The 13,935-nt window shown below is 51.2% G+C and overlaps 1 protein-coding gene across 17 annotated transcripts in view; it reads left to right on the top strand.

Annotated features, from left to right (window-relative positions):
- Positions 1 to 6,124, top strand: part of AKAP13 (A-kinase anchoring protein 13) — a 320,846-nt gene extending 314,722 nt beyond the window's left edge. For 15 of the 17 annotated variants that reach the window (XM_035024073.1, XM_035024072.1, XM_035024075.1 and 12 more), the window contains 2 exons: positions 540 to 873; positions 1,668 to 6,124. In XM_035024073.1, the coding sequence (XP_034879964.1) occupies positions 540 to 873; positions 1,668 to 1,717 (384 nt within the window). In that variant the 3' untranslated portion in view covers positions 1,718 to 6,124. The remainder of the gene's footprint in view (positions 1 to 539; positions 874 to 1,667) is intronic. The other 2 variants (XM_035024084.1, XM_035024088.1) reach the window with 1 other exon arrangement.
- The last annotated feature ends 7,811 nt before the right edge of the window (positions 6,125 to 13,935 follow it).

Consider the following 13,935-nt stretch of genomic DNA (forward strand, 5'->3'; position numbering starts at 1 on the left):
CCAGGGGGCGGTTCCGCTGTAAGGTGGGAGCGGGGGCTCCAGCCGCGCGCCAGTAACCCAGCGGAGCTCCGGCCGAAGCAGCCCCCACGCCTGCCCCGGGCGATCGGACGCCGCTCCTCCCTGTCTGGCTTCACCTCCGACTCCCCAGACCCTGTGCGCCGACAGGCTCCGTAACCCCTCAGCCCGAATGGTTCTGCACAGCCCTGTGAACCCGTGTTCGCATAAGCGGCGCTCGCGTTCCCAAGGGAGTGGGAGTGCGTCCCCGAGCGGCCTCATCGAAGGCACTGCCAAGCCCTCGTGCTGCTGACGTCGCGCACGTGCAGTAAAGATAGGAGTGGTGCCCAAGGTGGCATTTGTAGCGCCTTCCCAGGTACCGGGGGGAGGGCTGGTCAGAAGTCCTGAGTCCTCGGGTGCGAGGGCCGCGGCGTCCAGGCGGCAGGGCGCACGGGCTGACGGCCCCCACTGTCGGCCTCAGCACGTAGCAGGCCCTGGGGTGCCGCCGGCCCCTGCCTTAGAGCCGATGTTTTGACCGTGCGCAGGTGACACATCAGCACGCCAGGCTGCTGAGGGTCCCATCCTTCCTTCCGAATCCTGAGGAGTCCCCCCCGCCATCCGCACCTTCCGCCGCCAAATCAGGATCCCTGGACTCGGAACTCTCGGTGTCCCCAAAAAGGAACAGCCTCTCTCGGACACACAAAGATAAGGGGCCTTTTCACATACTGAGTCCCGCCGGCCAGACCAACAAAGTGCCAGAGGGTCAGAGCCAGACCCCCGTGCCCGCCTCCGCCTCCACCCGCCTGTTTGGGTTGGCTAAGCCAAAGGACAAGAAGGAGAAAAAGAAGAACAAAAAAGGCAGCCGCTCTCAGCCTGGTGGTGAGTGACACGCACCAGGCCTCCCTACGGCCATGTTGCTCCTGGATCCTGAAGGGTGGGCAGGCTTAAACCGAGGGTGCCATTCGACTGTGTCAGAGCCGCGCCACCGTCCCCCAGGCCCACTTGCTCGGCCTCCGGAGGGCTGCCTGGACTCCCACTAAGAACACGGACCCCCCGGGCAGTCAGACCCCCTCTGTGTGCACGCGGCTGCCAAGGAGGGCGCGCAGGTCTGCGTGTGGGGGCGTCTGTTGTTACCCAGCTGAGGGCCTGAAACCCACCTCAGTGACGACTAAAGTCTTCCCTGCTTTTCTGTAGGTCTAGTCAGTCATCAGTATAACTAGTACTTGGTGAGCGTTTCCCAAGGTCTGATGAAGCCCGCAAGTGGCTGTGTGAAGTAGGTGATGCCAAGCTCGTGATTAAACCCCACTAACCGAGGCTCCCAGCTTATGCAGCCCTTTCCCCTGAGTCCTCTCTCTGTTCCTTCTCCTTAGGATTGCTCCCTCTCATCTCTGTGGGAGGGCAAAGAGAAGTTTCTGTCTCTGGGCCTGTTTGTGAACAGGAGGTCCAGTGCTTTGTCAAGTTAAAGGGACCAGGGGACAGCAAAGAGGGTCAGAGGACCTCATCTACTAAACCATTCAGGGAGCCCCAGTGGGGGGGGGGGGTGGACTGCCCACCTGGCCAGCAGCTGTTGCATCCCAGAAGACTCGGATTGAGGAGGAAGGGAAGAGAAGGGAGTTCAATGAAGAGAGCAGGTTTTTTTTGAAGTTCTTTCTCCTTGGTTTCCCCTTTCCCAGATGGCCCCCCGTCAGAAGTGCCCGCGGAGGGTGAAGAGATCTTCTGCTGACCCTGCCCTCTGCCATGACCACTGCCTCCTGTCCAGCCCCGCCTCTCCTGCTGTTCCTGGGTGTGGTCTCTTACCTTGGACACCCGAGCTGCCCCAGGTCCTGGACCAGAGGGACAAATGGTCTCGAATGTCAGGGTGGGGCAGGAGACCCGGGATTGGCGGCTGCCGAGGGCTCCTGGCTCGGGGCGGCCCTACTGAGGATGTTACACTGAAAGTAGGTGGCCCCAGAAGTCAGGCGATGGTTTTGGACATGTCAGGAATCTCTAAAGGCTGAGAGAAGTTTCTAAATAAGGTCTGAAATTCTACCTGCCTTTTATTTGAGGGACACAAGCAACAGTCAAACAGCAGATAGTTTGGATTTGGTCTGTGTACATAGTTACCTGTCTGCATATACACGTGCGTGCCAGAATTAGGCGCCGTCTGTAGCAGGGGCCTGGTCGGCTTGGCGCAGGAGGTGCCACTCGGCCCTGCTCCGGGAGCACGCGGGCGCTCGGCGCGTCCCCCCCTCCCTTGTCCTCCAAGGCGGTTTTCCTGTCACCCTATCCCGTGCACACCTCCCCTCTTTCTGCATGTATTTCTCATTTCATTTTAGAAGGGCTGGCAAGCATTTGTGAAAACCAGTGAGAGAAGGCATGATGTGTTCAAAAAACATATACACACACACACACAAACGTGTGTGTGTATATACATATCTGTACCATCTTGATTTTGATGTTCGTCATTAAAAAAAAAAAAACACCTAATTTTAACATGAAATCCAAAGAAATCATAGACTGCCTTTCCAAGATGTTTGCCCACATACTCTGGGCACAGATGCAGTCTCCTCGTCCTTACTCCTGCATTGTGCCACTTTCTGGTTGTCACTGACCCCCGGCCTCCTGGCACCATCCCAGGGGAAGCCACTGCTTCACAGCAAGGTTGTCCCCACCCCTGCACTAGGACAGGGCCCCCGGCCCCTCTGTCAGTTTTACACCGGGAAAGCCCGAGAGGGAGCTGGCCCAGGTGTGGCTGGGAAACTTGCTCATTCGGTATCAGGAGGCTAGGGCAGAATTTGATTTCTTAACCCATTTTCCAAATCTAAAGGTCTCTTGGTTATTGTACCCCACCCCCTTGAAGGTGCCAGATGTGGCCTGCTTTCTCTGCGCTTTCCCGCACTCTTGGTGATCTGTTTTGCTTGAGGCTCGTGAGCAGCTGCTGGGAGCAGGATGGTTCGTGGAGTTCTCTGAGGCCCCCTCTCCTTGCTGGACTCACTACTCCCTGTGAGGGGAGACCCTGGAGAAGTCTGTGCTTTCGGTGTGCCCTTCATTCCTGCTTCTCATCCATCAGGAGCGTGGGTCTTTGAACATACTTTTTAGAAAAACGAAATCTGTAACTTGGTGCTTGTTGATGAATTGCAAGCTGGCCTTGCAGATGGAGATATTTATCTTTCAGTTTATTTGAAAGAGGTCTGGTTTAAAATTTTTAGCTTAGATTTGTTTATTTATTTGTGTGTGTGTGTGTGTGTGTGTGTTTTAAGCCCTACGGTTTCAACTGTCTGATCCGTGCAGAACGTGACCAGCCACAGCACTGCTCCCTCCTCAGTGTCTGTCAAAGTGCGTGAGGGCCCAAAGGAAAATGAAAGGGGGATCCATTCCCTTCTTCCCCTCCCCCTACCTCCTTCTTCCATCAAGGAATGTCTTCCTTGTGTGAGAGTTGAGAAACTTGCCACCTGTGAGTTACGCTCACCTGTTTGTCACGGAGATTTCTTAGCCTTCAGAAACACTTTAAGAACAAGACCAGCTAAGCTAATCATCTTTTGAACCTTGGTGTAAACCCCCCCCCCCCCCCCCGCCCCGAACCCTAAACAGGGAAAAGCACGGTTACTTCCTCGTCGGGCCACACAGCCACGTCTGCGCTGGTTTTCCTCAGATGTGCGTGGGGCCCGGCTGTCTGTTCTTGTCACCAACTTGAGCTCCCCTCTGGGCTCGCCGTCCCACAAGACGTGGGCTGCTGGAGGGAATGGCACCGGGGAAGGAAGCCCCCATCCTCCTTCCTTGGTGTCGTCATTAAAAAAATGTAGGCCAGGCCACCCTGTCCCTGGGTGCCTGCACCAGGAAGTGCGGGGTGCTGACGAGCTGGCCCTCTTCTCTCCAACAAAACACTGTGGACCCCGAGTTTCTGTCCATGGCCGCCCAGCCTGATGGCAATTTGAAAGTGTCTCTTACTCCCAACTAGCTCTAAGGTTGAAGTTGCTTTGGTGGTGGTGTTTAAATGGAGGCTGCACCGGCACCCACCCCCAGTCACTTAGCTTGGGCAGGTTCTGGTTGGACAAGTGTAGAATCAGACTTGGAAAGTAGCCTCCTGCCTCCACCCCACTGCCCACCGTCATCCAAAGTCGAGTCTGCAGTGCAGAGAGACAACTGCTTGGTAAGAGCCGCGCTTTGACATGTCTTCCTTCCCCTCCCCCCACTCCCCCGGAAACTGATCGCCGGGGACTTCTTTGTCATGCTTGGAGAACTACCTGGGTTGTTGCTGCTTGTGCTTGTGACCTTGAGAACCGCTCTGGTTCCAGAGGCAGTTCCCTGTTGTGTCCTCCAGCAAGCTCAAGAAGGCAGATGCCGGGCGTTGTGGTTAAGTTTTGGGGGTCAGATAGAGACACCAGCCAGAGTCCCCAAATTTCCAGAGTCTAGTGAAGTTCCTGGAAGGAGGCTCAAAAATTCTCTCAAAAATGCCATCATCTCAGAAGTTGTCATCCCAGTTGGGTGACGTGCACTTTAAATGCTCTCATCTGTCGGCTTCATTTTTGAGACAATCAGCTCTGTGAACTGTTTTCTTCTTTGAAAACGGAGAGGGTTAAAAACATGCAAATTGCCATAATTCAGCCTTTGCCAACATTCCATTCTCTACCCCCACGAGAGCGATCTGTGGGGAAAAAATCCTTATCAAGATTTTTTTATTTTTTTGAAAAGGTACGAATCTTACCTTTCTCCCTCTTATGTCTCAGGGTAGCACCACTAAAGTTGTCTCTTTGAGAATAGTTCTCCCTTATTCTCGTCCCGAGCCCCTAGTAGCAGTAAGCACAAATTTTCAAGACCCTTGGGGTTTGTTGTCCCTTTCCTAGGAGGGGGGCAGGTATGGGGGTGCAGGGTTTGATAAAGTAAGCTCCGCCTTAAGTGAAGGGCAGAACCATACCTTAGAGGCCAGGACTTGATCCAGAAGTTGCTGTTCACAGAAGTACTGATATTTCATTGCTTGGTCTCTCAGTGGCTTTTCCATGGCCAGTTCTTTCTTCCCAAGGATTTTGGTATTTGTCCGGGAGGGCGTGGGGAGGTTGCAGTCCACTCCAGTGTTAACTGGTTGTGCCCAGGCCAGCCAAGCCCTGGGAGGAACGGAGACACTGTTCGGGTGAGTGGGCCTCGGTGGCTGTCCACAGGGTGGCTAGGGGACGCCAGACTCTGCCAGAGGGGATCGACCCCCCGCCCCCCAGGCTTGGACGCCCTTGGACTGTGGAAGCCCGGAACCAGCCCTGTAGGTTAGACAGCATGTGCGCCCTGCCCGCCCGCCTTCCGTCCAGACACACGCATGCCGGTGGTGCTGGGCCCCGCTCCCTGACACGCAGAGACAGAGGGAAGGGCAGAGAGTTTGTTGTGGTTTGTGTCTTCATTTGTCTTCCAGTGTAGCCTGACATTCCTAGTTACCCAGAGCTTTGGAATCTGCTTGCTGGCCAGGTTTCGAAGTGAAAAGTATTTTAATGCTGCCATAAAAGTAAAAGCAAAAAGGAAGGGAAAAACAAAGGCTTCTGTCCTTGTACCCCTCTAATTTAATTTGTCAAAAGATCGACAGGCCTTGAATTAACTCTCCATCTCGCTAAGGTTGAAAGCCGGGCAAACCCAGCTGGCGAATGCCCTCTGGCCCCAGACCACGAGCCCGGCCTGTGCTGGGGGCTCCTCGCTGCCTCGAAGCAGAGCGCGCTGCCTCTTCACCCCAGATACTCACCCACCTTGAGCTCTCCTGCAGCCACCCGCCTGGGGCCCGCCCGGTCAGCTTGCCCACAGTCACGGTTCAGCCTGTGGTTTCTGTGTTCCTTGCCCGCTGGGGGCACGGGGAGACGCCCGGACCTGCAGGAGGGCGATTACCGTACACCTTATACCTCTGCTTTTGTGGTTTTCAAATACTAGAGGAACATTTCTGTGCTAGATTCTTTTAAATAAAAAGGGGTTAAAACCCAGATGCTGTATATTAATTTGTAATTATGTATAAAGTAAAGCAGTTTTAAACTGTAAAAAAATTTTTTCAGTGTGTTTTCTGGGATTTTGCCACAACATACTGGCTTTGTATTTTATTTATCTTCCTTTTTAGTTACTGGCTTCAGACTCTACTTGTAAAGTCCCCTCCACCCTTTCAAAAAATAAATGTCCTTTAAGTCTCGATTGTTGCCGTGTTGTATTCTATCCCCATGGGCTTCCTGGAGGGCATCCCAAGATACTCTGGGCTCCTGGTAAAGGGGTACCCCCCCCACTCCAAGAAGAGCCCTTTCCCCAAAGAGAACTTCTGTTTCTAATGTACCTCTGGGAACAGGAGTCAGGAAGAGTCTGTAAGCGCTCAGTGGCTCCTCGGAGACATTTTCCTGGGGCCCAGATGCAAAACCGGGGGGTGACTGGCCAGCCCTGAAGTCATGGGATTTGTGCCTGGAATCAAAACTATTTTCAGGCAGATCAGTGCAGTAAAATCATCCTTTGCTAAAGATTCTACTCTGTAAAAAGAATTGATGTTAGTTTGCCTTCCTTTGACAACTTTCTCCACCCATATGACCCCCCCACCCACCCAGGAAGAGGACTTTGGGGGACACTGGTGGAATAGGAGGACTCTAAGCTCACCTCGTCCCACAGACACGACTAGGTAACACATCAGTGCAAACAAGCCAAAGACTGACTCCACAACTAAATGTAGAAATGAGGCCTTATCAAAGAGGGGAGGAAAGGGAGAGACACTGTGGGGAGCTAAACAGATCACAGCCCTCCATGGGAGGGAGCGAACAGGGCCCAGAAGAGGAGAGAAAAACAGATCATCACACTGGGGAGCCTGCACGGGCAGGACGAATCCCCATTACATTTTGCTTTGAAAACCAGAAGGGCTGAATTTCACAAGTTCTTAGAACCAGTGGGACTTAAAACCTGGAACCTTAAAAATCAGCTGGCTTGGCTCTGGGAGTCTGGATGGCAATGGAAACCTGAGTCCCCACCCTTAAAGAGACAGCACGACAAACAGCCCAGGGAGACACGGTATAGAAACAGCAGTTTGAAAACCACCTGGGACATACAGGAGGGAGAGTTACTTACTAACCTCAGAGCATGTGCAGGAAGGGGCAGAGATCATCGGGAGACTCCTCCAGGACCTGGCAGATGCCATTTCCCTCCTCTGCCCCAGCATCAACACACAGCCACCTGCAGGAACCAGAGAGCTGATCTTCACTACCCAACTTGCTAACACCTCACCCCACTCCCTGCCCTTTGGCAGATCCACCCCCTCCAGCCAGGCCTGCCTCAGTCCTGGCGCTGCAGGTCCCCTCCCCCAGAAGGCTGCGAGAACCTTGCCAACACCTCATGTCCTATCGCCATGCACTTTGCGGATCCGTCCCTTCCAACCTGGCCAGCCTTGGTCCCCGTGGCTGCAGGCCCCCTCCCACAGAGGACTGGCATGCGAACCTTGCTAACACTGCACATCCTGCCCAGCACACTTTGTAGATCCACGCCCGCCAATACACTCTTGGCAGGAGCCCACCCACAGCAGAGCCACAAGCCACAGTGTGCAGGCAGCCCTGACCTGAGCCAGCACCGCTTCAAAGAGACTCCTGCCCCAGGGAGCGGGAAAGACAACCATACACACCAGTCAGACCGCAGCCCCAGCAGTGGGCTGGGGACAGACATCTGGTCTGACTACAGGCCCCGCCCAACAACAAAACCTTCTCAGGGACAACACAGGGAAAGTGCCCTGTAGTTTGGTGATACCACAGCTCTGGCAAACGTCTGGTCTGACTCAGCCCAAGCCCAAGGCAGCCCTGGAGCAGCCCACTAACAGTACAGGGACCAAACTGTGCCCACACCAGGGCAAAGAGGGCCACTGCAGGTGATTGAACAAAACAGGCTGCATGCAACACACACAGAGATCCCCCCCCACCTCGGGGGGTGCCTGGGGGCTTAGGCAATTGAGCATCTGTCTTGATTTCGGCTCAGGTCCTGATCTTGGGGTCATGAGACTGAGCCCTGCATCCGGCTCCATGCTTAGCGCTGAGTATGCCTGAGACTCTCTCTCTCCCTCTCCTGCCCCTCCCCCCATTTGTGCTAAATAAATAAATTAAAAAATAATTTTTTTTTAAAAAAAGGAGACACCCTTGAAGCGCCCAGGTTCTGCACTGCAGGGCACTACAGGACCTCTTCTTCCACTACTTGCAAGAGTAGGAGACATAGGTTACTTTCCTAACACAGAAACAGACACAAAGTTAGACAAAATGAGGGGACAGAGGAATATATCCCAGGTGAAAGAAAAGGACAAAATCACATCAAGAAACCTAAGTGAAATGGAGGTAGGTAATATGCCTAACAATTTCAAGTAATGATCATGAAGATTCTCACTGGACTTGAGAGTGGAGGACCCTTAGCAAAGAGATAGAAAACATAAAAGAGAACCAGAGATGAAGAACTCAAAAAATGAAATTAAAACTACATTAGGTGGAATAAATAGACTCAGAGGAAGCAGAACAGATCAGTGACACTTAGAGGACAGAGTAGTGGAAGGCAATCAAGCTGAGCAGGTGAGAGAAAAAAAACAAAATGAAAATTGACTTATGGAACTCAGTGATAGTATCAAGCATACTAACATTCACATTCTAGGGATCTCAGAAGGAGAAGACAGAAAAGGGGGCAGAAAATTGACTTAAAGAAATAATAACTGAAAACTTTCCAAATCTGGGGAAGGAAACAGAAATCCAGATCCAGGAGGCACAACAAAATCAACCAAAGGAGGTCCACACAAAAACATAGTAATTAAAATGGCAAAAAGTAGTGATAAAGACAGAATTTTAAAAGCAACCAAAGAAAACAGTTATATACAATGGAAACCCCATTAGGCTATCAGCTGATTTTTCAGCAGAAACACTGAAAAAGACCAGAAAGTAGTGGAATGAAATATTCAAACTGCTGAAGGAAAACAACCTGCAGCCAAGAATATTCTATCCAGCAAGGCTATCATCTGAATTGAAGGAAACAGTTTGCATTTCTCAGACAAAAACTAAAGTAGTTCATGACCACTAAACCAGTCCTACAAAAAATACTAAAGAGGGCTCTTTGAGTGGAAAGGAAAGACCATAAGTAGGAGTAAGAAAAATAGGAAGCACAAAAGCAGTAAGAAGAAATATATCTGTAAAAATCAGTCAAGGGACTCACAAAATAAAAAGATGCCAAGTATGACACCATAGACCTAAAACATGGGGAGGAGAGAAGTAAAGAATGGGTTCAAACTTAAGTGACCATCAACATAATACAGACTGCTACATGCAAAAGATACAAAGCTAATGGTAACCAGGAATCAAAAACCACCAATAAATAGATTGCAAAGAATAAAGAGAAAGGAATCCAAGCGTATCATGAAACAAAATCAGCAAACCATGAGAGAGCAAGAGAAGGCAGGATCAGAGATAAAATACAAAAACAACCACAAAATAAGTAACAAAATGGCAATAAATACAAATCAAGAAGTCCTTTGACTATAAATGGGCTAAATGCTCCAAAAGACATAGGATGACAGTATAGATAAAAAAAAAAAAAACCAACAAAACAAGACCCATCTATATGCTGCCTACAAGAGACTCCTTTCAGACCTAAAGACACCAGCAGATTGAAAGTGAGGGGATGGAGAAACATTTCTCAAGCAAATGGATGTCAAAAGAAAGACAGAGTAGCAATACTTATATTGGACAAAATAGACTTTAAAACAAAGACTGTAACAAGAGACAAAAGACATTATAATAAGGGGGACAATCCAACAAGAGGATATAACAATTGTAAATATTTATTCACACAACATGGGAGCACTCAAATGCATGAAACCATTAATAACAAACATAAATGGAATAATAGACAATATTACAATAATAGGGGACTTCAACACCCCATTTACATCAATGGACAGATCATCCAAACAAAATAAGGAAACCATGGCTTTGAATAACACACTGGACAACAATGGATTTAACAGATATATTCAGAACATTCCATACTAAAACAGCCAAATACACATTCTTTTCAAGTGCACATGGAATGTTCTCCAGAATAGTTCACATATTAGGCTACAGAACAAGCCTCAACAAATTCAAAGAGATCAAAGTCATACCATACATCTTTTCTGACCACAATGCTATGAAACTAGAAATCAGCCACACACAGACACACAGAATCTGGAAAGACCACAAATACAAGGAGGTTAAATAACATGCTACTAAACATTGCATGGGTCAACCAACAAATCGAAGAGGAAGAAATCAAAACATACATGGAGACAGATGAAAATGAAAACAACACTCCAAAACCTCTGGGATGCAGCAAAAGCAGTTCCAAGAGGAAAGTTTATAGCAATACAGGCCTGCCTCAAGATGCAAGGAAAATCTCAAACAACCTAACCTTACACTTAAAGGAGATAGAAAAAGACCGACAAATAAAACCCCAAACCAGAAGAAAGGAAATAATAAAAGATTGGCAGAAATAATAGAAACTAAAAAAAAACAAAAACAATAGAATAGATCAATGTAACCAGGAGCTGTTCTTTGAAAAGATCAACAAAAGTGATAAACCTCTAGCCAGTATCATTAGAGAGAGACAGAGAAAGGACTCAAACAAAACCACAAATTAAAGTAACAACATCACAGAAATAGAAACAACTTAAGAGAATATTATGAAAAGCTATATGCCAACAAATTGGACAACCTAGGGGGAAAAAATGCATAAATTCCTAGAAACATATAATTTCCCAAAACTGAATCAGGGAGAATTAGAAAATTTGAACAGCCGATTACCAGCAATGAAGTTGAATCACTAATCAAAAAACTCCCAAGGGGGGCACCTGGGTGGCTCAGTCAGTTGAGCATCCCACTCCTGATTTTGGCTCAGGGCATGATCTCAGTGTTGTAGGATCAAGCCCCGCATCAGGCTCCACACTCAGCGTGGAGTCTGCTTGAAATGCTGTCTCTCTTTTTCCCTCTGCCCCTCCCCCTGCTCATGTTCTCTCTTGCTCTCTCTCAATAAATAAATAAAATATTTTTAAAAAACCAAAAAACTCCCAACAAACAAAAGTCCAGGACCAGATATCTTCACAGGGGAATTCCACCAAACATTTAAAGAAGAGTTAATACCTATTGTTCTCAAACTATCCCCAAAAATTGAAGGAAAGCTTCCAAATCCATTCTGTGGGGCTAGCACTATCTTGATACAAAAACCAGATAAAGACACCACAAAAAAAAGAGCGAGAACTACTGGCCAATATCTTTGATGAAAATAGAGGCAAAAAATCTTCAACAAAATATTAGCAAACCAAATCCAACAATACACAAAAAAATCATTCACTATAATCAAGTGGGATTTATTCCGCAGATGCAAGGGTAGTCCAACATTTGGAAAGCAATCAACACGATATGCTGAGTAAGGTATGGAGGTGCTGAATCCCTGTATTGTGCAACCGAGACTATTAGAACACTGTTCGTGAACTCTACCAGAATTTAAAAAATTGTAAAGCCTTTAGGGCAAAAATAATAAAAAATAAGTACAACTAATTCGGGAGGAAAAACCCCATTTGCATCCCGCTGCACGGGGGGACTATGTGGGTCTGACCTCAGAATGGAGGGGCACACGGGGAGACTGCTGAAGCCCCCCATGGCCTGCTGTCACCCCGCCGCGCGGTGTCTGCACGAGGGCACGGCTGCCCGGGGTCCGGACGGCCACTCCCCTGCCGACAGCCCCAGGAGAGGGTCCTGCTAGAACCACCCTTGTGCAGCAGGCGTGGGCGCACACCCACCAGTCTGAAGAGTCTTCCGTGGGCCTGGCCGGAGCTGCCTCCCCGCAAGCCCGCGCAGCATCAGAAATAAGACAGGGAACTCGCTTCACTCTAGGGGACCCGGCCCCTCAGCCCCGGCGCAGCCTTGGGGCCGGATACCACCTCTGCGAGCAGCACCCCTCAGGCCTCCCTCCCACACCTCCTGTTCTTGGGTTCTGAGGTTTTCTTTTCCTTTAAATTGCCCCCACTTCTTCAGGGGCCTCAGACCACCCAGAGGGAGGACCCCGCCCTGCCCCCCCTGGGGGGGCCTGACAGGTGTCGCTGGGGGCGGGGGAGGGGGGTTTCAGGGCTTGGCTGCCTCCCAGGACCCCGCGCCTCCTTTCACAAGGTAATCACCTGCAGGACACAGCTCTGAATAGTCCCACCCACTGAAGTTTGGGCTTCCCCCCCGCCCCCAGGCTCCTCTGTGACCCTTTCCTTCTTCCCGCAGAATGGTTATGGCCCCTCAGGATGGGGGCGGAGGGGACAGGGACCCAGGAGGGCCCCTGGGGGAGAACCGACTGGCGCAGGGCTGGCTCTAAGCGGCTCCCCGAACAGCGCCCTCCCGTCTCCCCTTCCCTCTGAGGGTCCCTGCACCTCCCACCCCACCCCCCGCCCCGGGGGTTGCAGCTGGAGGTTGCCTAGACCACTCCTTCCCAGCCCGGCCTCAGTCCCTGCCGGACTCTGCACATCTGAGCATCTGAGCCAGTGCTCTCTGCAGGAGCCAGCGCAGTGAGGAGCTCAGGAGTGGGCCAGGCGAGGGCCCTGCTCCATTTGGAGGGGGCTGTGGACGAAGACTGGGGAGACCAACCTCCAACAGTTTAAAGTATCTCCCTTTCCCCTTTCAGAAGAGACCCACAGTAGCTAACTTGCAGATTTGCTATGAGGGTTTGATGAGGTATGTTGAATGCTTGGTTCTGGGCCTAATGCACGAGTCTCTGCACCTGGGGCCTGCTAGTCGGTAGCCCCTAACTCACCCTAGACAGTGTCCCGACCAGGAGGGCCTCTGAGGGCTGACAGGCCTTCTCCATCCATCTGGCCCCGGCGCCAGCACAGGGCTCCACTAGGAGCACCTTCTTGTCTCTGGCCTCTGCCTGGTTCACAATACCCTTGCCTGGCCTAGCTGAATTGTCTCCTCCTCCAGGAAGCCTTCCCTGACACCCAAGGAAAACCCAGCCCCTTTCCTGTGGGCCTTACACCAGGAACCCACCAGTCTACTCTTCCATGGGCTGGACCCTCCCCGGCTCTTCTGGGGCTTACCTCCCCCCAGCTAGCGTGTAAGGCTGAGCCCTGCCCCCTGCTCCCAAAACTGGGCTGAAGGTCACCTTGTCCACACCCTCATTCCAAGGCTAGGGTGCTGGGAATAAGGACAGGTGGTGTGTCCCGGGGCTTAAACAGGTAGGGGCCACCCCTTGTCTACCCACAGAGTGGAGTCTGGAGGGCAGCCCTCAGCACCAGTGGTTTCAGGGGAGACCCCGGTTGGACTGTCCAGAGTCCTGTTCCCAGGTCTGGGTGGCCACTTAGCCCCCTCCCCTACAAAGCAGCTGAGCCCCAACCCCACTGGGCCTTGTAGCCAAAAGTAGGCCAGACCACTGCCCCCCTCTCTGGGATCAGGGAGCCCAGAGGGCTCTCACCGCCTCCCACTGGGAATGCGAGTGGTATGGGAAGGCAGGGGTCTGGAAACAGACCCAAGTTCCCACCCTGGTGCCCCACTCCTGTGTCTGGGGCAACACACTACCCTCTCTGAGCTACGGTTTCCATCTGGCAAATGGGGATGATGGCACCTACCCCTTTGTAAGAGAAATAATTGTCCTTTCTTCCTGCTTGGCTGAAGGGATTGACCAGTGAAATGTGTGTAGGTTCAGCCCTTAAGGGTGGACCAGCCAGGTGTGAGCATTTACTGCGATTTCAGGGCTCCCGTATGGTTTCAGATCATGTGGGTCAAAGAAAGCTTGTCACTATTTTGTCTCCTTGGGATGAACTCCCCAGAGGGGGCCCGACAGAGCGAGGGGCACTCACTGGCTGGAAACCCACAGATCTTTATGATCCCACCGAACCTGACACCCTGAAGGGGGCTCTGAGTCTCCCCACTTGTGGATGATTGCCCCAAGGCTCAGGGAATTAGGCAAATGACCCAGCCACAGACCGCGTCAAACCCT

The sequence above is a fragment of the Mirounga leonina genome, unplaced genomic scaffold, assembly GCF_011800145.1.
Source record: "Mirounga leonina isolate KUSES-001 unplaced genomic scaffold, KU_Mleo_1.0 Mir_178, whole genome shotgun sequence".
Taxonomy (NCBI): domain Eukaryota; kingdom Metazoa; phylum Chordata; class Mammalia; order Carnivora; family Phocidae; genus Mirounga; species Mirounga leonina.